The sequence below is a fragment of the Sciurus carolinensis genome, chromosome 12 (assembly GCF_902686445.1).
Source record: "Sciurus carolinensis chromosome 12, mSciCar1.2, whole genome shotgun sequence".
Classification (NCBI taxonomy): Eukaryota; Metazoa; Chordata; class Mammalia; order Rodentia; family Sciuridae; genus Sciurus; species Sciurus carolinensis.
In genome coordinates, this window is record NC_062224.1 from 19,692,419 (window position 1) to 19,717,315 (window position 24,897).

At 38.3% G+C, this 24,897-nt stretch overlaps 2 protein-coding genes and 1 non-coding gene across 3 annotated transcripts in view; 1 reads left to right on the plus strand and 2 right to left on the minus strand.

Annotated features, from left to right (window-relative positions):
* The window catches only part of Pdss1 (decaprenyl diphosphate synthase subunit 1), a 36,368-nt gene extending 28,444 nt beyond the window's left edge, over positions 1-7,924 (minus strand). Inside the window, 4 exon segments of the mRNA XM_047521596.1 lie at positions 833-963; positions 3,121-3,241; positions 3,542-3,606; positions 7,333-7,924. Of these exon segments, the coding sequence (XP_047377552.1) occupies positions 833-963; positions 3,121-3,241; positions 3,542-3,606; positions 7,333-7,461 (446 nt within the window). The 5' untranslated portion in view covers positions 7,462-7,924.
* LOC124962491 (small nucleolar RNA SNORA42/SNORA80 family) lies at positions 2,535-2,668 on the minus strand. Its single transcript, XR_007104506.1, has one exon. It is a non-coding gene; the product is annotated as a small nucleolar RNA SNORA42/SNORA80 family (small nucleolar RNA).
* LOC124961151 (protein adenylyltransferase SelO-like) overlaps positions 7,460-24,897 on the plus strand; it is a 44,604-nt gene continuing 27,166 nt past the window's right edge. Inside the window, exons 1-9 of the mRNA XM_047519893.1 lie at positions 7,460-7,468; positions 7,553-7,793; positions 7,910-8,113; positions 12,028-12,146; positions 12,766-12,894; positions 23,564-23,628; positions 23,704-23,760; positions 23,848-23,946; positions 24,116-24,183. Coding sequence (XP_047375849.1) covers positions 7,460-7,468; positions 7,553-7,793; positions 7,910-8,113; positions 12,028-12,146; positions 12,766-12,894; positions 23,564-23,628; positions 23,704-23,760; positions 23,848-23,946; positions 24,116-24,183 — 991 coding nt within the window. The remainder of the gene's footprint in view (positions 7,469-7,552; positions 7,794-7,909; positions 8,114-12,027; positions 12,147-12,765; positions 12,895-23,563; positions 23,629-23,703; positions 23,761-23,847; positions 23,947-24,115; positions 24,184-24,897) is intronic.

Below are 24,897 nucleotides of genomic sequence, written 5' to 3' on the forward strand. Positions count from 1 at the left end.
GAGTTTAAAAATAATGGCAAGTAAACAGAGAACACAAAACTAAACATATCAAATAACTGAATACAAGAGAGGGGAAGCAGAATTAGCAAGAGGGCTGGCTGCACAAGGTAATGGGGAAATGGTTTTTTCCTTTTAAGATTTCCTGGAATATTAAAATGGTGCAGCTATTGAAAAACAAGTCAATATGTCTTCTTTAAAGATTTCTCTTCTGCATGATTCAAAGTCACAGGAAGCAGCAAACCCGGGTGTGTGCATCCACAACCCAGAATAATGGCCTGCTTTAGAACAATCAACCTTTGGACTAACCGTCCACGTGTATAATGATTAAATACATATCCTGGTATTCTTCACTTCCCAGTGATTTAAACAAATCTGGTTTTAATTTAATTTTTTTTTCCAGAATTTTAATTTGTAACTTAAGTTGTTCTTCCAAGCACATCAAAAGGTCTGCAAAAGGAAGATATCCAGAGTGACATTAGTGACTCAAAAGTAAGAATCTATACATCACAGAGTGAATTCTTAGATATAATGCTTTTGTTTTTGGTAATGGGGACTAAACACAGGGGTGCTTTACATTGAGCTACATCCCTGGCCCTTTTTATTTGAGACAGAGTCTTGCTAAGTTGCTTAAGGCTTTGCTAAATTATGGAGGCTGGCCTTGAACTTATAATCCTCCTGCTTTAGCCTCCCGGGTTACTGGGATTACACGTGTGCACCACTGCGCCCAGCTAGATAAATGTTACATTTAAAATGGGAAACAAAATGGTAACGTGGGGAATGAGAAAATCCCAAATATAATACAATGACAGAGGTGTGAAAGCAAGTAACTCACCGGGAGTTATTATGATGAATATTACATGCTCTGGCCATTAGCACCACAATTATTGGTCGAAAGGCTTTTCCTTTTCCATCAAAGTAGTACTCAGACATTTCCTTAAGTTCTGTTGTAGATATGAGCAGCTCCTGAAATAAAGTTTTTTGTATCGATAAGGCATTTTAATTGTACAATAAAGTCAACAAAATCTATTTTTACAAACTTTGTCTCAATTTCAGTATGTCTACTTCAATGAAGAAAGCGAACACTCTGCTGGACAAGGCTCTGACACTATGGACACAAACCTGGATGCCCTGCAGGTTGGAACATGTACAATGCCTGCTCAGCCCCAAGCGATCTCCTGCTACAGCAGGTACTGCTAATGGCATCAGGGATAACATCAGATACCAGGTGACGCTGACAGACAGCAGTAGATGAGAGGGAGCACTGAGTGGCCCAGGAACTCTGGACAGAGAAAGAAACAGGGGCTGGGAGGGAACTTAGAAGGCAGAGGACAGAAGAGAAAGGGGTGTGTGGGAGATTAGAAGTAGGTCAAGAGTGTGCTGGAAGCTGCACATTAAGAGAAGGAGACCAGACATGATGGTGTATAAGAAGAAGCAGGGGTCAGTAAGTCTGGCTGGTCTGTATTTAGCAGAAGATATTTCAGAGGTTCATAGAGGAAGTACAGGCATAGTTTGCCTAATGACAGCAGCTTAACATTGTGTTTGGGAAATGTTTAAAAATATGAGCCTTGTAATGGAGAATACAGAAGTAACCTGAACAGTGCTGTGCATGAAATACTGAAAGTTCAGAGAAGGAAGAGATTAATGAGGGTTAGAAAACCCAAATATTTCATGGAGGAGATAAGCTTTGACTTGGATTAGAAGAATTGGTAGGGTTTTGATTTGTGAAGAGGGGAGAAGGCCTTCCAGGTCTTTCATGGGTGTGTATCTGTGCTGCTCAAGGTACATGGACTAAATCAGAGCTTATCTCCTGGGAACAGTGGAATTCAATACTGTAGGGTCTGTCACTAATTCATTAGATTACTGATTCAGTGCCAAACACTGTAATAAAGGCAGAGGTCGCAAAGATAAGACAACCCTTGCCTTCAAGGAGCCCAGGCTCTAGATGGGGAGAGGTAAACCAGTAACAGCCATCAACACCATCCAGTGTGATGAGTGCCATCATCAAAGGAAGCACAATCACCCTGGGAACATATGGGGAGCCTCTGGCTCAGGCTGAGATAGGACAACAGCAAGAATGGACATGAGATATGGGGGTGGCCTTACCTGAGGCAGTGGGGACTGAAGGTAAGAGACGGACTAGAAGGATATGTGGGAAAAGGAAAGGAACTTTAGAATCTTTCCTGGGTTCCTAGGTGGTACCACAGTGACCTAGAGACAAAAGGAGACAAACAAGTTTTGAAGGGCTGGGGATGTGGATCAGTGGTCAAGTACCCCTGAGTTTAATTCCAGTACCAAAAAAAAGAAAAATTTTTTTGAGGGAAAAGGAGAGTTTCAAACATGTTAAGTTAGATTCAATCATGGACACTTCTTTCTTTTTCTTCCCCCAAATCTGCAAGTGTGGAGAAAAAGGAGTGCTGCTGGAGACTGTGAGAACCGATGGTGCAAGCTTGGGGAAAAAGTGGAGAACTTTGGGGCAAGAAGCTAACAAGGGGCATGTGAACATTTCCAGCAACACTTAATTTATTTTATTTTCTCCTTATATAACCCACTTCAGTGCTAGCAGCCTGTGGACAGAGGCCAGGTAATGGTTTGGGGTCATGGTTTACTTTGGCATGGGGCACTAAGAGATGTCCAGTGGGACAGGCCCGCCATAAATTCAAATCCATACATTGGACAGAATTTTAGAATCCACGTGAGGTCAGGAGTCACTGAAAGGTTTGTGGGAAGAAGAGTTAAACGAAGGAAGCCATATTGGGATAGTCAATGATGATCTTCAGAATTAGGGAAGACAGTCACAGGAGTCATTGAGAGGTGGTAGATATAAAAGGAAAGGTTAGAGTATTCACTACACATCTTTATGCTTCCAGTAACCATTTTTTTCAGCTTCTAAACTCTGCGATAATGTCTTTCTGGACAGTACATGTACTGCATCCTCCATCTTACCCAGCACTGGGTTGCAACATGGTTTTTGTTCAGGTAACATTCGAAACCTAATGTATGCAAGTCAAGTTCACAGTGGCATCACACAAATGTGAAAACCTGAACTGTTTTCATAATTGTAAAACTACTAAGTTTCAGTAAACTCAAACATACTTCACAGCACAATCAAAAAAAACTTACCTTTCTAATGTCCTCATACAGACCTTTCAAGTCTCTCCAACCCAGTTTAAAGGGATCGGTGTATTTCTCACCACTCTGTGTTTTACTACAACAGCACACTGCTGGTGTCATGTGATGAAACCTGGGAAAAGTGAAAATGCACAGGACTTCATTTTAGATTAAGTATAATGTACATGCCTAGCAACAGATTATTTTACAAAAAGGACCTTGGAGGATTGACGATATCAAAGAATGATTAAACTATGTTCATTGTTTTTGGGTTGAGTTCAAATTTTATTATATTTCTATTTTTTGAAGAGGCAGAAAGCATGTAAAGCAGTAACTATCATATTAAAATTTGTTGTCTTAGCCCACTGTAATTAAGTACAGAACCTATTGGCAACATAATAATTTTAGTAGTTCAGTATGATTACAAACTTACCGTGACATAGTATATACATTTGGAAAAGCAGAAGTTAAACTCTTCACAAGACTAAAACATGGGATCTAGAAAACAAAAGTATCAGAAACTTGTAAGAATATGCTACAAAACTTACTTTAGCATTGATAATAACCCTCCCATAATTCATAATAAACATAATTTATATCTTTTAAGCATCCATTTATGGGTAATTGAAAACTTTAGAAAAGACAATTTAAAAAAAAGTTTCTTTTTCTTATTACAAAAGCAGTACTTGTCATTACAGAAATTAAATAAGAAAAAAAAGCAGAAAAAATTCTAAAAATCTATAGATTCTTGAAACAAATAAAAGCATCACCTGAGATGGCAAGAAGGTAAAGATTTCAATATTAAGTAAGGTATTTACATGTACACAAACTGCCTATTTTAAGTTATGGTTATTAAACATTTTGAAATTGGTGGCTTTTGGATTAGTAATGTTTAAAAAAAATGTGTTACAGGTGTAGTTCAGTGGTAGATTAACAATCAGCCTCAGTGGCACGCTCTAATATTAACTTAATCAGAGATCTAAAAAAAATTCAGGGGTAGCAATAAATATTACTTCTAAAAATCATTGAGCACTACTGTTATAGGCTAGAAATATTGCAATAGGCACCATGGACTTCAAAATATGGATTTGGCAGTCTTGAATTCAGGAATTTTACTAATTTGCTGTGTGTGAGGGCAAATGCCAGTAATCCCAGCAGAACGCTAAGGCAGGAGGACTTAAGTTTGAATCAATGTGGGCAACTTAGACCTTGATTCAACTATTTTGTTCAGTCTTCATGGGTAATTAATTCATGCAACTTCAATTACTTTATTAAAATACTTATAAACAGAACATCTTAGAAGAATAGGCCGGGTTAGGCTGCACACACTTGTAATCCCAGCAACTCAGAGGCTGAGGTCAGAGTATTAAAAGTTTGAGGTCAGTCTCAGGAACTTAGTGAGAACCGATCTCGAAACATAAAAAGAACTGGGAATTTTGTTTAGGGGTAAAAGAAACAAGAAGAAAAAAAACAAACAACAACAACAACAACAACAAAAAAAAAAAAGACAAAAAAAAAACCCCTGCAATCAATGTTCATGTACCCAAAAGAAAAAAACAAAAGGAACAACTATTCAGTTTGAGGCTAATTTGGGATTAAGGTTAAAATTACAGTTAATTTCTAACAGTTGTTAGTAGCATAGTCTTTGGGAGACAGAGCTAGGTTCAAATCTCAATATTCTTGGCTATTTCACTTTGTGACATCTTTTAGTAAAACTACTTATGGAGGGATACTGAGATTAGAGAGTACAATGTATGTATAGCACTTAGCTCAGAGTCTAGTACACAATATATATTTTTTAACTTTTTATGATACTGGGATCAAACCCAGGACCTCATACATGCTAGGCAAGCCCTCTACCACTGAGCTTCATATCCCCAGTCCCAAAGGAAACATTTAATACTATATTTATTCCATCAAGTTGTGTTCTGCTTTAGGAGTTCCTTAACAGCAATGTTTGCCAAAGGGAGATTAAAATTTCTTGGAAGAGCAGTAAGGTATTAAAAGAAGCTGCAAAACTACAGCTGAAGCACACTGCTAGTAGTAATGACAATCCTTTTCAAATTCCAAGTGTTCCCTCTCTATCACTTACTCTCCCTCAAAGTAGACCTTTCCTCATGAATTCACTTTTTAAAATAAGGGAAAATGATTGATGAGAATCAAAGACACATTGACAAGTGATTTGGCATGATAAAATGTGCACTAATTTTTATCCTGTTGCACGATTTGTTACTAATACTCATACAAACATCAGGAAGTAATAGCACTGTGTTGGAGAGTCAAATGTGGCTTAATTATTGTTGCTCTGTCCCTATGGTCTATTAGGCCCTGAAAGACTTGAAATAAGTACATATGCCTGAAGCAGACACCTGAATGCTAATCTGTTAATTTAATAGTGAGAAATAGTATTTTCACATAAATCAGAAATATACAGATTGGCATCATCAGCACTGTCCCTGCTTGTGGTCCCGGAGGCAAATATGGAAGCCATGAAGCAGATTCTCTTTTTGGGCTTCCTTGGTGGGCACAAAGTCTAAAAAGGAAAACTTCAAAGAAAGAAGTATTAGGCAGACATGGTGGCACATGCCTATAATCCTAGCTACTCAGGAGGGTGGGGCAGGGGGATCAAATTCAAGGCTGGCCTCAGCAACTTGGTGAGATCCTGTCTCAAAATAAAAAATAAAAAGGGCTGGATATGTGGCTCAGTGGCAGAGTGCTCCTCAGTTCAATTCCCAGTATCTATCTACCTTTAAAAAAAAAAAAAAAAGTGAGAAAGAAGACATTAAGAAGTATCTAGTTGCACAGTGGCATATGCCTATAATCCCAGTGGCTTGGGAGTCTGAGGCAGGAGGATGGAGAGGTCAAAGCCAGAAAAAAGCAAAGCGCTAAGCAACTGAGACCCTGTCTCTAAATAAAATACAAAATAGGGTTAGGTATGTGGCTCAGTGGTCAGTGCTCCTGAGTTCAATCCCCCGTATCCCCAAAAGTATCTAGTGGCATTACATGGTGCATACATCTATCTCCTCCAATAAGGTCATGATCTTTCCAACTAGGACAGCACTTAGCTTCCCCTAAGAGTCTTCTATTGTGTTTCCTACACCTCAGACAGTATTCCTTTTTTACTGCCCAGGTTCTCTAGGAGCTCAGCTACCATGCTTTCCTCCAAACTATTTTTGGATAATGTGTGATATGTATCCACTTTGGTACAAAGTAAACATTTATAATGCTACATATCTCATGCTAGTAAATAAATGGTGTTTGATGGTACATGGATAAATGAAGTGAACCAAAGCCAACTGCAAACTTAATCCTAAATTCAAATAAAAAAGGGTGGGGGACTTTGCAGATACATGTGAATACTTGGACTGGGTGACTGGGAGACGTCTCTTAAAAACCAAAGTCAGGGTGTAGAATATGCTAATAGGATGGGCCTAAGTGGTGGCACCCTGAGAATCAGAGCCATAACAAGTTTATAACTCCTAAAATGACCAAAAAAATGAGAAAAAACAAAATTGGACCCAAAGGCAAGTAGGACAGAACCTCAAGGGAATCATGGTTATTGCAGAGACTCTGACTTTACTTCAAGAAGCCGCCGGTGAGATTTTAAAAGATTCAAAGTTCCCTCCCCAGGCATCCTTAGCCATGTCTCCTTCCAAAGTCCTTCTAGTCCCATGCAGATGGGCGCTTCCTGCGAAACACCGACGTACGGTACCATTTTAAGTCCGGGCCACCCCGGCCAGCGTCAGACCGGCCTTCTCCTTATGTCCCTTTCCGAGCAACTGCTCCAAGGTCGACTGCATCCTCGGTGTCTTGGAGAATGAGATCGGAACCCCTTTTGCTTTAAGAGGTCTGTCCTGGAGTCGGCCGGCTCTAAGGCGCAAAGGGACCGGGGCAGATGGCCTCCAGGAATTTCCTCAGTGTCCATACCCACGAGACAGTCTGATCACTCCTGCGTCTCCCCCGGGGCCAGGCTCCTCACCACTTGCCCCCACTCCCCCGCCGACCAGTCCCCGAAGCTGCCGGGTCCCGGGACACCCCTCCTTCATGCAAACGCGCAGCTCGGTCCCACCAGGGATGCCCCGTTAATCCCGGCCGCCCACCCCAGGGCGACCCCGGGCCCCCGGCCTCGGCGCACGTGCCTCCTCGCTCCCATTCATTCCGTGCGTCGCTGTCATTGGCGCGGTGACCTCTGCGCCCGCCTGGGACACGCGCTCCCCGCCTCACCTGCGCTATGGGGTCGGGAGTGGCGCGCGGCCCGGGTGGCCCCGCGTGGCGGCGAGAGCCGGACCCGGGGTTCCGCGCCGCCGGCCTCCAGGAGCAGCCGTGCCGCCACCGCCACCAGCGCGAGGCCATGGTCCGAGTCTGAAAGTCGCGGCCGGGCGGCGGCTCCGCCTCTGGCCCCGCGGCCCTCCTCCGGGGACCCGGAGCCGGAAACCTGGCACAGGAAGCGCTTGCGCCCCGCCCGCCCCGCTCCCGTGGCACGCTTCTCGGGCGCCTGGCAGCCGGCAGCCCGCGGGGCAAGGCCGGGCGTCCCGAGAGGCGGAGGGAAGGGGTGCGCGGAGGCGGCGGCCCTGCCCGGGGCCCTAGGCCTGACCTGCCGCGAGGCGAGCGCTCTGTCTCCACCCCTTCCCCGGAGCCGCCTGGGGCAGCCGGTCACTCCCAAAGGTACCTGGGGTGGACCGGCTGTTAGCCAGAAGTAGCGCAGTGCGCCAGACTCGGCACCGCCGAGCTCTTGTTCTGCGTATTTTGGCAGAACTATGATTCAGAGAAGAGGGCCTGGGTGTTGTTGCCTAACCCGGAGACCACAGTTTTCCACATCTGCTTGTCTTGAGTGTGGCCTGCCACGCTGTCGTTTGCTGCCTATTACGATCTGCCCGAGAAGGAAGTGCCAACCTTCTGCCTCTTCCCAGTAACAAGTCAAACCATGTTCAGGGCTATTGTGAAATAGAGGCTAGATTGGCCCCATCTCTCGACTTTTGGACTCTCTCCTCTGAAAACCTAATAGGTATAGTTTGACATCTTGCTCACATCTGGATATGTGAGTCCCACGCTTGGGTGTACTGAGCTGCATGCTTTTAAAATGTCAAATTTATTTGTATCCAGCCCAGGAAGTACTGAGAATGCACAGGGTTGTTACCTAAGATCTCTTCCCTTAACTCTTTTGTCAGTTCTATTCTGTTGTTGAGACAGCATATTAATAACAGAAACCTGTGATACAATTAAACATTCACACACACACAGCCAAAAGAGGTGTAAACATCAAGGATACTGAAAAGAAACTTCGCTCAAAAAGGTCACTGTTAGGAAGAAATAAACCAGCAAATAGGTAATTGCAGCTCCAATATGTATTTTTTCCTTTGTTCTGAAAAACGCTTGCATCGAATGCAGGTAACCCTATAGCTGAGCACATTCATTTTATATTTATTTTACAGGTAAAAAATTTTTTTACTGAATAAAAATGTTGTAGAAATGAACCTATCAAAATAAACCAATTTTGTCTTATATTTTCCAGGTCTTGAAGAACAGTTTTAAAAACATGTAGTGCTGTACAAGTAAAAGTTAATATGCACATATGGCTTATCTTGATGGAGAGTAGGTTTATGTTAAACCTCCAACAGGCAGAATTTGCCAAAGTCAAATGTAGCATCACTTGCTTGTATTGTACTTGACAATCCTTTATTAATGTACTATCATTTGCCCTTTTTTACAGATAAGGAAATTTGCAGAAGAATTAAACCACTGTTGGCAAGTATAGTACTGCACAATTCCACCAGACCATTTGCATTTAGAGATTGCTTGGCCAGATTAAAACCAAAGCCCTGGTTTTTACGTGTTGTAATGTGAGGAGCCTAAGTAGGAAAACAGGTGTAATTAATTAAGACTTCCAACACCACCGTATGGCTAAACCCTTGAGGAACAAACCACCTGTCAGTAGGACATGCAGAATTCAAAGGTAGTTTTTTTTTTTTTTTTTAACTGGGCCAACCATGAGTTTAGGAAGTCAAAAAACTGAGCTGTGCAGGTAACTGTGAAAGAGCAGACTTCTCTTGTGCGGAGTCTAGAAACGATTTCATTATTTTTTTACTGTACTTAGGCAAATGAAACTACCAGTACTTATGGATAAAAATGGATGAAGTGGGTCATTCATAGTATTTTCAAAGTTGTCATTTCAATGTTGGAGTGTTGGCTATACACTTCAAGACATTTTCTTGCCATATTAATGGCACTCAAAACATGGAAGGCAGGTTTTATATCAAGGAGGAATTATAAACAAAATACTGTATGGTTTTGTTTTGTATTGATTTGGTTTTTGATACTGAGGATTGAACTCAGGCACACTTAACCACTGAGCCACATCCTCAGCCCTTTTTGGATTTTATTTAGAATCAGGATCTCATTGAGTCGCTTAGGGCCTTGCTAAATTGCTGAGGCTGACTCTGAAATTCTGATCCTTCTGCTTCAGTCCCGGGAGCCACTGGGTTTACAGGTGTGTGCCACCGTGCCCAGCTGTTACGATGTTTTGACATAGCACTGCATGAAAACATCTCTTCTAGATATTAGTAGAAAAAAAAAATCAGTGGACAATCAACATAATTCTGGCAAGAGCATTTATTTGAGAGCAAAGTTCAAACATTTACATTGAAAGATTAGCAGATTGTTTCCCCCTGTGCTGGGTTCCAAACCCAGAGCCGCTGCAAGTTCTGTACCATTAAACTATATCCCCAGCCCTTCTCTGAGATTTTTAGTGTGACAGGTTGAGGGGTGGATATCCCTGAAACAGATCACTTCTTTGTTCCATGACCAGAGGTCACCTATATTGATGGATCACCTCCTTGCCAAAAATGTTCTCTATGTGGTACATACCATGACTGCTAATAGATCATTATATATTACCCGTGCTTTACTAAAATGTCAATCCATCATAAAGGAGAGTGCATTAATTAGGTAATTTAGTCAAGTCACACACAGGTTCATCTAAAAGAAGAAGATAGATGGATCTTCTACTCTTAATCATAATTGTCAGGTTTCTGAGATTATGTTTTATTTTTATTGTGCATGCTGGGGATTGAGCTACATCTCCAGCCCCAAATCATCTGCTTTTTGATTGATTACTCACTTGCTCCCTCATGATTCACCATGTACTTAAAGGGAAAACATAAAGAACTGACTCTGGGCCATATTTTCCTGAATTTATTGTTCATGTGAGGAAGATAGAAACATTACTCTCGTTGTTATAACCAACATGTTTGTAGTTCAACTAGGCTTGGATGGAATAAATTGGAATTATTCCAAACAGTTTAGTAAATTGTTCTTTTGCCACCCTTCTCTACTGATTTGAAATAACATTTTCTCTATGTAGGAAATTCTGTTATAACTTTGGGCTGTTTTTGTGCTTTTATTGAGTTCCATTGATCTTTGTTTTTATTTTTTGGACAAAAATACTTTAAATTATTGTATTCTTAGAATTTTTAATATGATAATCAAACTAATTTCTCTTACTTAAAAACATGTATTCTGTTTCTTTTTCCAGATTTGCAATTTATCTGCTTCTTAAAAAAAAAGAAAAACCTTCCACTAGGATATTAATTAGATTCCTATTAAATAAATATTAAATAAATAATAATAATTTGGTGACACATTTTGGCTATAAGTTCTAGCCAGAAACATTGATTTTTATGCACGTTAGTCTGATTGATTAATTAATTGATTGGTTGACTGATTGATTGATTTTGTTGTGCTGGGAATTGAACCCACGGCCTGGACATGCTAGACAAGCAATGTACCACTGAGCTGTACCCCCATTCCCTATGACTCTATTAATATGCTTACTCTCTTCTATTTTTTGTTTTAATTGCTTTGGATTCAGAAAGCAGATTAAGAATTTAAGAATTATTTGTAAAACAAGAATAAATACATTCTTGACTAACCAAAGCAGGTTCAATGCTCTGTTTTCCTTCACAGCTTCTTAAATGTAGAACATGTGCTTTAATGTTTGAACTTTATGAAACAGTTTGTCAGATGCTCTTTGGAGCAATTTTAAATTTTTATCCTTTTGAGAAGGCATGAATCAAATGTTTCAAATTTTGCAATGGGATCCAGAATAAGTTTGTACATTTAGTAAGCCATGTGTTGCTTGATCTTAGAGTTACTTATGTATATATCTGTGTCTTTTGGTTATTATGAGTTTCTTAAGGACAGAATGCATGTGATTAAGTGCAGAATATGTTTTGGTTCTATTGAGTTGACTAACGTAGTTATGTAGCTCACCTCCATTTTATTTGTTATTATTACTTACAAACATGTTGTACATCCTACTTGTCTCCCAAAATGAAAATCTTTATAGACAGAATATGTGTCTTGCTTCAAACATTTTCCATTTCCCCATCTTCTTGGACAGATCCATATATAGGTTGAGTATCCCTTATCTGAAGTGTTTGGGACCGGTAGTAATTCAGATTTTGGAATTTTTTTTTTTTTTAGCTTTTGGAATGTTTGCATATACATAATGAAATATCTTGGGAATGGGATGAATATCTAAACAAAAAATTCATTTATGTTTCATATATCCCCATATGTATTGCCTGAGGCAATTGTATATATATATTTTTTAGTGTGCCTGCATTTTAATTGTGACCTGTCACATGAGATCAGATTTGGAATCAGCTTGTGGCATCATGTAGGTGCCCAGAAAGTTTAGGATTTTTGTTCTTCAGATTAGGGATGCTCAAACTGTACATACTCTGTGAATATTGGATAATGTTGAAAATGATAAAATAGTCTTCTAAATAACAAAATATGAAGAAAATAGTGGCTAAAGTAGGCATTTTAAAGAACTGTAATTTTTCAAAAGAATATTAATGCTGTACATGCAACAAATGAGAACAATAAGAATGGTTTTGTTTTGTTTTGTTTTGACAGCTGTGTTGCCAGTTGATCCTGTTCAAGAAAATTATGTTCGTAAAGTGAAAAACTGTATTTTTTCAATTGCTTTCCCTACTCCTTTCGAATCAAGAGTACGTCTTGTAGCAGTCTCAAAGGTTAGACTTTATTTTTTTCACACCACAAATACTTAACTCACTAAAATGTTTGTCTAAGAAGGTATAAAAGTCGTTTCGAGTTTTTATTGTTAATCTATTGATAACTCTTTGTATTTAAAACTCAGAAACCTGGAAAATATCATTCTTACAACTCACTTTTTGATACTTATTCCTGGAGCATAGTATTCAGTTTCATCCTGAAGTTATCTTACAATAAAGATATGCATTTGTGGAAAAGAGGAAAATGAGTTAAATTCTTATTCTACGTAACTTTGAGAAATGATCTCTAAAAAATTCTAAATTGTTCTCTCATGATACAAATGTGTTTGATGTCAAAATAGGGCATTTACTTCTTTCTCGTTCATTCAAAGAATCCATGCTAGGAAAAATATTTTTTGATGTATTACAGGAAATCCATGAAAATTTTAGAACCATCTCACAGAATTAATTTTCTGCAAATAGCATCAATAATCATAGAAAGTCTGGTATATCTCTTATAAAAATGTGAGCATTTTGGGAAGAAGTTTATTCTTACAATCTTCTTCTATTATGTCTCTTTTCTTGAAATTATTCAAAGATTTCTAAGGTTTTGTATGATGATTTTTTTCCCCTACCTCAGGAAGTTCTAGAAGATATTTTGGATCTTGATTTATCTGTATCAGAAACGGATGATTTCATCCAGCTTGTAAGTGGTGAAAAGATAGTATCTGAATCTGTTCCATTGGCTCACCGATATGGTGGCCACCAGGTGAGAGTACAACATCATTTCCTATATATAAATGGAAACATTTGGTTGAAATGCTGTCCTATTAAATTATTTTACATTACTTTCTCTAATATTAGGATATTGAGGCTTCAACAAGATGTTTCTAGAGGAATGTCATCATAAGATGCATATGTCATGGGTGAAAAACCTGAATACATAACCAAAGAATATAAAGAGAGAGCAAACAAGCATATGAAAAGATATTCGATGTCATATCATTAGGGAATTGCAAATTGGGACAATGAGATATCACTCCACACCTATTAGAATGACCAAAAAAAAAAAAAAAAAAAAAATCCAGAACACTGAATGCTAGTGAGGATGTAAAACAATATAGAGTCTCATTCATTGCTAGTGGGAATGCAAAATAGTACAATGACTTTAGAAGATAGCTTGGTAGTTTCTTTAAAAAGCTAAACTTACTTCTACCATATAATACAGTAGTTAAACTCCTTAGCATTTGAGTTGAAATGCATTGAACTTTATGTCCACACAGAAACATGCAAATAGATTTCATAGTAGCTTTATTCATAATTGCTAAAACTTGGAAGCAACCAAGTTACCCTTTAGTGGGTGAATGAATGAATAATCTGTGGTGCATCCTGACAGTGGAATAGTATTCTGCACTAAAACAAAATGAGCTATCGATCCCTTAAAAGGCATGGGGAAACTTAAGTGAACAAAGCCAATCTAAAAAGGTTATGCTCTGTATGATTCCAACTTTATTACATTCTGGAAAAGGCAAAATTATAGGGACAATAAAAAGATCAGTGGTTGACAGGGGTTAAGAGGAAGAAGGGATGAATAAGCAGAGCACAAAGAACTATTAAATCAATCAAACTATTATTTGTGATAATATAAATGGTTGCCCCACATCATTATACATTGGTCCAAACCCAAGGAAATACACCACCAAGAGTGAACTCTAAGCTATGGACTTTGGGCAATAATGAGATGCCAGTGTGTATCACTCTGGTGGGGGATGTTGATAATGGAGAGGTTATGCATGGAGCGGGGAGAGGGGTCTGGGAAATCCCTGTACCTTCTCAATTTTGCTGTCAGCCTAAAATTGCTCTGAAAAATAAAGTCTTTTTACAAGGTGGAAGAGAGGAGTCGATAAGAGAAACTGAAACCTGAACTTTTTAAATAGTGGGTGGAGCCTAGTTCAGGCTAGTTCAGTGATAACTTGCCTAGCGTTTGCCAGGTCCTGGGCTTGATTCCTAGCACTATAAAAACAAACAAACAAACCAAAAACTTAAAAGCTAAGTTTTTAAAAGTGGAATTAAGAAAACTGGGGCAGCACAAATATAAAATTCGTGTGAAGTTTTGCTAGAGAACTCAGTGCAGTATTGGCAAGAGATTTAAGCAAAGCCAGCTAGCACAATGTGTCAATATTAAAGTCTCAGAAGGACAAACATAATTTTGCCAATGTAGCTGTAGATCAGCGTTATAAAACTGCTAGAAAGGCAATACATAAGGAAATCAAAATTCATTGGAGGGTGTAATAGATGCTGTAGCAATCAGGAAATAATGAAGGCACATTCTAAAAAGTGAATCAAAATGTTGAGACAAGTTTAGGGCATGGTATCTGCATATGAACAGATAAGAAAATGCAGGACCAGTTGTTGAAATTTCTGTCTTCTCTGAAGGTTAAACACAATTAAACATTGCCTTTTATTTAGGGGCTGTTTTTGTAATGCTTATTTACTAGGGAATAATTTTTAGGACCAGCAGTAAAGTATAACTGTATTGGTGTAAGGATTAAATCAGGACATATGTGAAAAGTGCTTATATAATAAGTGTTACAGTAATTATAACATCTGACTCTGGTTTGTTGGGTTAGTTAATTCCTTTCTTTTTCAAAGGCCCATGAACTAAGAAGCAAAGTAATTGAAACCATTAGAATTAGAAAGGATTTTTAAAGGTCACCTGTGACCAACTTGCACCTCAGTTTCTTGATCTGCAATGTGAGAGGGTTGATTTTGGTTCAGGAGCTTGGACCAGGAAAAGTAAATCAGCAAAGAAATCTACCGAGTTTTATTGAACACACCATTTTCTAGACATACTACAGGGTTTGTTGTTTTTTTTCAAGGAATAACAATGTTTTACTAAACTGTTTCTCAGTTGAGAAACTTCTGGACTAAATGATCTTTTAGTCTTCTCTAGCACCCAATTGCAGGAATGTCATGGTTCATCTCATATGTATTAAATTTATGTGAAAGTCTCTTATACTAGTGCTCACCTATACTGCTGAAGTACAAAAACAAACCTTAAGCTCTACAGAGTTTCATTAAAGCATTCTTTTTTTAATTTTTATTTTTATTATAAACAAATGGGATACATGTTGTTTCTGTTTGTACATGGAGTAACAGCATACCATTTGCGTAATCATACATTTACATAGGGTAATGATGTTTGATTCATTCTGTTATTTTTTCCTCCCCCCCACCCCTCCCACCCCTCTTTTCCCTCTATACAGTCCTTCCTTCCTCCATTCCTGCTCCCCTCCCACACCCCCATTATGTGTCATCATCCGCTTATCAGTGAGATCATTCATCCTTTGGATTTTTGAGATTGGCTTATCTCACTTAGCATAATATTCTCCAATTTCATCCATTTGCCTGCAAATGCCATAATTTTATTATTCTTTATAGCTGAGTAATATTCCATTGTGTGTGTGTGTGTGTGTGTGTGTATATATATATATATATATATATATATATATATATATCACAGTTTCTTTATCCATTCATCAACTGAAGGGCATCTAGGTTGGTTCCACAATCTGGCTATTGTGAACTGAGCAGCTATGAACATTGATGTGGCTGTATCTCTGTAGTATGCTGATTTTAAGTCCTTTGGGTATAGGCCAAGGAGTGGGATAGCTGGGTCAAATGGTGTTTCCATTCCAAGTTTTCTAAGGAATCTCCACACTGCTTTCCAGAGTGATTGCACTGATTTGCAGCCCCACCAGCAATGTATGAGTGTACCTTTTTCCCCACATCCTCTCCAACACCTATTATTCCTTGTATTCTTGATAATCGCTATTCTAATGGGGGTGAGATGGGATCTTAGTGTAGTTTTGATTTGCATTTCTCTTATTACTAAAGATGGTGAACATTTTTTCATATGTTTGTTGATTGCTTCTAGATCTTCTGTGAAGCATCTGTTCATATCCTTAGCCCATTTGTTGATTGGGTTATTTGTATTCTTGGTGTAGAGTTTGTTGAGTTCTTTACATATTCTGGAAATTAGTGCTCTATCTGAAGTCTGAGTGGCAAAGATATTCTCCCACTCTGTAGGCTCTCTCTTCACATTGCTGATAGTTTCCTTTACTGAGAGAAAGCTATTTAGTTTGAATCTATCCCAGTTGTTGATTCTTGCTTTTATTTCTTGTGCTATGGGAGTCCTGTTCAGGAAGTCTGATCCTAAGTCAACAAGGTGAAGATTTGGACCTACTTTTTCTTCTATAAAATGCAGGGTCTCTGGTCTGATTTCAAGGTCCTTGATCTATTGTGAGTTGAGTTTTGTGCAGGGTGAGAGATAGGGGTTTAGTTTCATTCTGTTGCATATGGATTTCCAGTTTTCCCAGCACCATTTGTTGAAGAGGCTATCTTTTCTCCATTGCATATTTTTGGCACCTTTGTCTAGTATGAGAAAATTGTATTTATTTGTGTTTGTGTCCGTGTCCTCTATTCTGTACCATTGATCTACCTGTCTATTTTGGTACCAATACCATGTCGTTTTTGTTACTATTGCTTTGTAGTATAGTTGAAGTTCTGGTATTGTGATACCCCTGCTTCATTCTTCCTGCTAAGGATTGCTTTAGCTATTCTGGGTTTCTTATTCTTCCAGATGAATTTCATGATTGCTTGCTCTATTTCTGTAAGGTACATCATTGGGATTTTAATTGGAATTGCATTGAATCTGTATAGCACTTTTGGTAGTATGGCCATTTTGACAATATTAATTCTGCCTATCCAAGAACGTGGGAGATCTTTCCATCTTCTAAGGTCTTCCTCAATTTCTTTCTTCAATGTTTTGTAGTTTTCATTGTAGAGATCTTTTACCTCTTTGGTTAGATTGATTCCCAAGTATTTTATTTTTTTGAGGCTATTGCAAATGGAGTTGTTTTCCTCATTTCCCTTTTAGCTGTTTCGTCGCTTGCATATAAAAATGCTTTAGATTTATGCGTGTTGATTTTATAGCCTGCTATTTTGCTGAATTCATTGATGAGGTCTAGAAGTTTTCTGGAGGAGTTTTTTGGATCCTCTAAATATAGAATCATGTCATCAGCAAATAGTGACAGTTTAAGTTCCTCTTTTCCTATTCGTATCCCTTTAATTTCTTTAGTCTGCCTAATTGCTCTGGCTAGGATTTCGAGGACAATGTTGAATAGAAGTGGTGAAAGAGGACATCCCTGTCTTGTTCCCGTTTTTCAAGGGAATGGTTTCAGTTTTTCTCCATTAAGAATGATGTTCGCCATGGGCTTAGCATAAATAGCCTTTACAATGTTCAGGTATGTTCCTACTATCCCTATTTTTTCTAGTGTTTTGAGCATGAAGGGGTGCTGTATTTTGTTGAACGCTTTTTCTGCATCAATTGAAATAACTATATGATTCTTATCCTTAAGTCTATTGACATGATGGATTACGTTTGTTGATTTACGGATGTTAAACCATCCTTGCATTCCAGGGATGAACCCCACTTGATCGTGGTGCACCATTTTCTTAATATGCTTTTGGATACAGTTTGCCAATATTTTGTTAAGGATCTTTGCATCTATATTCAACAAGGATATTGGTCTAAAATTTTCTTTCCTTGATGTGTCTTTTCCTGGTTTGGGTATGAGGGTGATATTAGCTTCATAGAATGAGTTTGGTAGGGTACCCTCTTTTTCTATTTCCTGGAATACTTTGAGAAGTATGGGAATGAGTTCTTCTTTGAAGGTCTTGTAGAACTTGGCTGAGAATTCATCTGGTCCTAGGCTTTTCTTGGATGGTAGGTTTTTAATGACTTCTTCTATTTCATTGCTTGATATTGATCTGTTTAAATTGTGTATGTCCTCCTGGTTCAGTTTGGGAGGAGCATATGTCTCTAGAAATTTGTCAATGTCTTCGGTAGATTCTATTTTGTTGGAATACAGATTTTCAAAGTAGCTTCTAATTATGTTATGTATCTCAGTGGTGTCTGTCGTGATATTTCCTTTTTCATCACGAATCTTAGTACTTTGAGTTTTCTCTCTCCTTCTCTTTGTTAGTGTGGCTAAGGGTTTGTCTATTTTGTTTACTTTCTCAAAGAACAAACTTTTTGTTTTGTCAATTTTTTGAATTGTTTCTTTTGTTTCAATTTCATTGATTTCAGCTCTGATTTTAATTATTTCCTGTCTTCTACTACTTTTGCTCTTATTTTGTTCTTCTTTTTCTAGGGCTTTGAGCTGTAATGTTAGGTCATTTAGTTGTTGACTTTTCATTCTTTTCTGGAATGCACTCCATGCAATGAATTTTCCTCTTAGTACCACTTTCATAGTGTCCCAGAGATTTTGATATGTTGTATCATCCTTCTCATTGACCTCTAAGAATTTTTTTATCTCCTCCCTGATGTTTTTTGTTATCCATGTTTCATTCAATAGCATATTATTTAGTCTCCAGGTGTTGGAGTAATTTCTGTTTTTTATTTTTTCATTGATTTCTATTCTCAGTCCATTATGATCTGATAGAACACAAGGCAGTATCTCAATTTTTTTGCATTTCCTAGGCTCCTTTGTGGCATAACATATGGTCTATTTTCGAGAAGGTTCCTTGTGCTGCTGAGAAGAAAGTGAATCTGCTCGTTGATGAATGGAATATTCTATATATGTCTATTAAGTCTAGGTTATTGATTGTGTTATTGAGTTCTATTGTTTCTTTGGTTGGATTTTGTTTGGAAGATCTATCTAGTGGTGACAGCGGTGCATTAAAGTCACCCAAAATTATTGTGTTGTGGTCTATGTGATTCCTGAAATTGAGAAGGATTTGTTTGATGTACAGGGATGCACCATTGTTTGGGGCATAAATATTTACTATTGTTATATCTTCCTGATTTATGGTTCCCTTAAGCAGTATGAATTGTCCTTCTTTATCCCTTCTGACTAACTTTGGCTTGAAGTCCACTTTATCTGATGTAAGAATGGAAACCCCTGCTTTTTTACTGAGTCCATGTGCGTGGTAGGTTTTTTCCCATCCTTTCACCTTTAGTCTGTGGATGTCTTTTTCTATGAGATGAGTCTCTTGCAGGCAACGTATTGTTGGGTCTTTCTTTTTAATCCATTCTGCCAGTCTATGTCTTTTGATTCATGAGTTTAGGCCATTAACGTTCAGGGTTATTATTGAGATATGATTTGTATTCCCAGTCATTTGGCTTAGTTTTGGTTTTTTAGTTGACTTGGTTTCTCCTTTGAGTGGTTTTTCTCTAAGGTAGTTCCTCCCTTTGCTGACCTCCATTGTTGTTTTTCATTTCCTCCTCATGGAATATTTTGTTGAGAACATTCTGTAGTGCAGGCTTTCTATTAGTAAATTCTTTTAACTTTTGTTTATCATGGAAGTATTTTATTTCATCTTCAAATCTGAAGGTTAGTTTTGCTGGGTATAGGATTCTTGGTTGGCAACCATGTTCTTTCAGAGCTTGAAATACGTTGTTCCAGGCCCTTCTAGCTTTTAGAGTCTGGGTTGAGAAGTTGGCTGCTATCCGTATTGGTCTCCCCCTATATGTAATCTGAATCCTATCTTTATTTTGAATGTAAGGCATTTTCATTATAATGTGCCTGGTTAATGTGTTAATGTGCCTTGGTGTGGATCTGTTGTGATTTTGTGCATTTGGTGTTCTGTAAGCCTCTTGTATTTGATTTTCCAGTTCATTCTTCAGGTTTGGGATATTTTCTGATATTATTTCATTGAATAGGTTGTTCATTCCTGTGGTTTGTATCTCTGTGCCTTCCTCAATCCCAATAATTCTTAAATTTGGTCTTTTCATGATGTCCCATAGTTCTTGGAGATTCTGTTCATGATTTCTTACCATCTTCTCTATTTGGGCAACTTTATTTTCAAGGTGAAATATTTTGTCTTCATTGTCTGAGGTTCTGTCTTCCAAGTGGTCTAGTCTTTTGGTGATGCTTTCCATTGAGTTTTTTATTTGGTTTATTGTTTCCTTCATTTCAAGGATTTCCATTTTTTTTTTTTTTTTTGAGAATCTCTATCTCTTTGTTGAAATGATCTTTTGCTTCCTGCAGTTGCTCTTTCAGCTTATTGGTATTATCATTCATTGCCTGCATTTGCTCTCTTATCTCATCCTTTGCTTCGCAAATCATCTTAATCACGTAGAATATTAAGTCCTTTTCTGATATTTCTTCTAACATACTGTCATTGGATTCTATTAATATAGAATCTAGATTTGTTTGGATCATTTTCTTCCCTTGTTTTTTCATGTTGTTCTTGTATCTTCCCCTCTAGCAGTGCAGATCTGGGGTACTGCAGATTTCCCCCTATAGGCTTATAGTGGCCCTATAGGTTTCCAAAACCCTTTCTTTAAGGGGAGATCAATATTAGCAGTGTCCAACTCAGATACTGTGCAATCCTAAACCAAATAGTTCTTATGAGGACAATAACAAAAATTGTCATAATAAACAGAATGAGCGCAAATATTATCTCCAGTAAAACAAACAGATTTGCAATAAAGTCTGCAGTTTCAAATGGAGGACAAAGAGGATGCAGAGGGATGTAGAATGTGGCTGTTAATGGGATAAGAAAAGAATATACAGAAGTTCTAGATAATAGAAAGGGTGAGAGTGCAATCAAAAGAAATTGGATGTTAGCATGCAAAAAAGGGAGAAAGAGACTCTGAGGGAACAGGTAAACAAAAGGAAAAGAGAGCAAGAAAAGTAAAGAAATAAAAACTTAAAAATTTTCAATAAGGAGAAAAAAGAAAATCTACAGTATAACAGTCATATAGTAATGAAACCTCCCAGAGTTCAGTAACCTGATGCATGAGAGGTACCTGACAATGAGCTTCAAGCCTCCAGCGGGTGTCTCAGGATGGGATTTGCCCCACCTAAAGATCAGAGCTACGGCTTCCAGGATTATCCAAGATGGCCCCTCTGGCTTCGAAATGTGTTGGCAAATGGGGAGCTGCAGCTCAGGGTGTGGCCGTGGTCAGGTGGAGGTCCTGGAGGCAGGATGTGGTTGGTCAGGCAGGGGTCCTGGAGGTTGGGTGTATTTTTGTGGTTGTGGGATCCTGGAGGCCGGTTGGAATCAGTCTGTCTGGGTCCCGGTGATAGGGCGCAGTCAGTTGGTCTGGGAGTCCTGGCGGCAGGGAGCAGTCAGTCGATGTGAGGGCCCCAGAGGCAGGGAGTGAACGGTTGGGCTGAGGGATCCTGGAGATGGGGCTCAGTCAATCTGGCCAGGGGTCCTACGGGGCATCAAAATGGTGGCAGCCACGTGTAATCCAACCTGCAGGTACTGTAACAGTGAACTTCCAGGCAACAGCAGGCAGCTGGTGCTCCACTGGAGGTGGGCGATCAGTTTGCTGACTGTTGTCGGATGATCGGGAGGTGAACCTCGTGCATTGGGTGATGGATAGGTGTAAGGCAGGCGATGGACAGGCGAGAGGCAGGCAAATGGCGGATGATAGACGCCTGACAGTGAGCAATCTGCACTCAAAAAAGGCGTCGATACGCTGGCAGACTGCAGGTCATCACAGCAGACAAATGGGGTAAACAGCAGGGGATTGATAAGCAGCAAAAACTGCCTCACCAAGAAACAGATATCCTCTGCTTGAAACCAGAGTTACAGAGCGACAAGGAATGCAACCTCCCTCTAGTCTGCCATCTTGGATCTACCCAAGCATTCTTTTTTGTAGTTTTTTTTTGTAGTATAATAGGTTAGACTAATAAATTAAAACTTTTATCAATTTCATATTAATGTTATAAATATTTATTTATAGGGATGTCTTAGCCATTTTGAACTTTAGTTCAAATTAATTTGTTTTTAATTGATGGAAAACTAACTTCCTGGTATCCCAAGTTCACTCCCAGCACTGGAATTAATAATTTTTTGTCCTTTCCTCTCACAGAGTGGGATAAAATTAAGTATTGTTCACTTTGGAACTTTTCAGATGATGGTGAGAGCACCTCTCAGACTCTTATGGATACTTGAAATTAGTTAGTGGTGGTCTGTTCCTGGTTAGGATAACAAATTAAAATACTGGATGCATTTTTCTCAATTCCATGTTTTTAAGCATCATTTAAATATTCCATAGCTGTTTTTAGAACTCCCAGTGTGTGCTGGGAACTGTAATGGTGAATGAACTGTGCTCCTTTCCCTCAAATAGCTAGTGGTCTAGGGAAGTTGATAAATAACCAACTCCAGGAACATGAAGGTAGTGATTCAGGCAAGTATAGGAATTGTGGGAGCTTCTAGAACCACCCTCTGCGTCCTACAGAATCAGAGATGACTTTCTGGTGGAATAATATCTATGTTGAGAATGAAATGTTCTCTATGTTAGCAAATGATTGTTGGCCATAATAATTATTACTGTCTTATGGACACTGGTAAATGTCAGACATTGTACAAATCACTTTGCATATATTAGTGTTCATTCTAACATCAACATGGCAAGGGTTATCCCATTTAGAGAAATAAAATGTCAGTCTCGGGTTGAATAACCATAAATAAATTTTATCAGAAAAATTTGAAAATAGTAATCATGAAAGTTCAAGAAGCAATTTTTTCAGGTACAAATATAATTATGATTTTATATTATATACATATAGTATAGGCATAGTCTAATTAATAAATTGCTCTGGACTGGGGTTGTGTCTTAGTGGTAGAGTGCTTGCCTAGTATTTGTGAGGCACTGGGTTCAATTCTGAGCACCAGACATAAGTAAGTAAATAAAATAAAGGTCCATCAACAAGTAATAAAAATACTTAAAAAGATAAATTGCTCCCAGTTTTCTCTCTCATTCTCTTTCTCACACACACACACACACACACACACACACACACACACACACACAGAGGTATATATATTTTTGGTCGTGGGGATTGAACCCAGGGTCTTGGACATGCTAGGTAAGGACTCTACCACTGAGCTACATGCCCAACCCTAGTTTATATTCTCTAAATAAATCAGTTTTACTAAGAGTTCTACACCTTACAGATTTGATCTGAGTTATAGATGATAAAAGAATCAATCATGTTTTATAAAGTTTTTTTAATGCATTATAGCTATATATAATAGAGTTCATTTTGACATATTCATACATGCATAGAATATAATTTGTTTCATTCCAATCCCCAGTATTTTCCCTTTCCCTTTCCTCCTCCTTTCCCCTGATCCCCTTCCTCTACTTTATTGATCTTCCTTCTATTAATTTATTGTTTTTTAAATTGGTGCACTATACACATATATAAGAATGAATTATTTTAAATTTATATTTTATTAAGTGAATTTCACTTGTTTTATTGATTTAATTTATTTTCACCATTATCCCAGTTGTTGAATTCTACAAATACAACACCTCATTCTCAATTTTGACAAAATGACCTTGACTATAAAAATTGATATTAAAGCTTTAAAGATAATATGCATGAATAATTTTCCTTTGCCCCTTTTAGTTTGGAATATGGGCAGATCAGCTTGGGGACGGAAGAGCTCACCTTATTGGAACCTATATGAACAGGTATCACATGTTTTCTTGTGTAATAACGTGTTTGTTACACATTAACCTAAATCTAATATGTAAATTTTTTTGAAGACAGGGTGAAAAATGGGAGCTCCAGTTAAAAGGCTCAGGAAAGACCCCATATTCCCGGTATAGTTTGGTAATGCATTTTGTAATCTGATTAAGAATTAATGTCTTGATTACAAATGAAATTCTTTTTACTCGTATTTCCTATAGAAATGGTGATGGGAGAGCAGTACTTCGTTCCTCTGTGAGAGAATTTCTGTGTAGTGAGGCTATGCACCACCTTGGAATTCCAACTAGTAGGGCTGTAAGGTAATTCCTTTTTCCTTGAAGTAACTTTCAGGACTGCATCATATTCTCTTCTGCAATGTGTTAGGAAAATACAGCAGATAAATCTCTGAGAACATGTTCTCTTGTAGTTTCTTATCATTTAAGGTATTTCTTCATAGCAGATAAATGGTTGGATTTGCTTTTGTTTCAGCCTGGTTGTAAGTGATGATGAAGTATGGCGAGATCAGTTCTACAATGGAAATATTACGAAAGAACGAGGTAACTGTTTTTAGAATCCTTATATAAAACTGAACTAAGTTCTTTAAGATCAACAGTTATTGGACATCTTTGTGATCATCTTAAAAACAATGCATGGTGAAGCTGGGGTTGTGGCTCAATGGTAGAGCACTTGCCTAGCATGTGGGAGGCACTGGGTTCCATCCTTAGAACCACATAAAAATAAATAAAATAGAGGTATTGTCCATCTACAACCTAAAAAAAACCATTATTCTCCAAGATGTAATTTCAGCATTGCAGTATCAGAATAGAGTAGCCTTTCCTGTATCCTTAAATCACCAATCCATCCATTTCAAAGGCAAACATCTGGGAAGTGAACAAAAATGTTTAAGAATAGCTGGGAAAAATGTCACAAAGCCAATACAGAAAGGTTCTTATATTTCACTCCCAGGAGAGCCCCACAGATCTTTCCACAGAATCTGATTACTGTGACTCTATGTTCTCTTCCAGTAAGCTGAATTTTCTTTTTCCTTTGCATTTAGTAATTTAGAAATAAAAAACTAGAAAGGGGGTGAGAAAGTATGCTGCAGAGGCACATTTGCACATTTAGAAAGGCAAAAGAGACCGAGAGAGATTTGACTCTGAATCTCTGGGGAAGAGAGGAGACCTGAAGATTAACAATTAACATTTTAAGAGCTTAAAAGTGAAGCTGTCAAGAACTATTGACAGTACTTTGTGCTTTAGTGGATCCTGTGG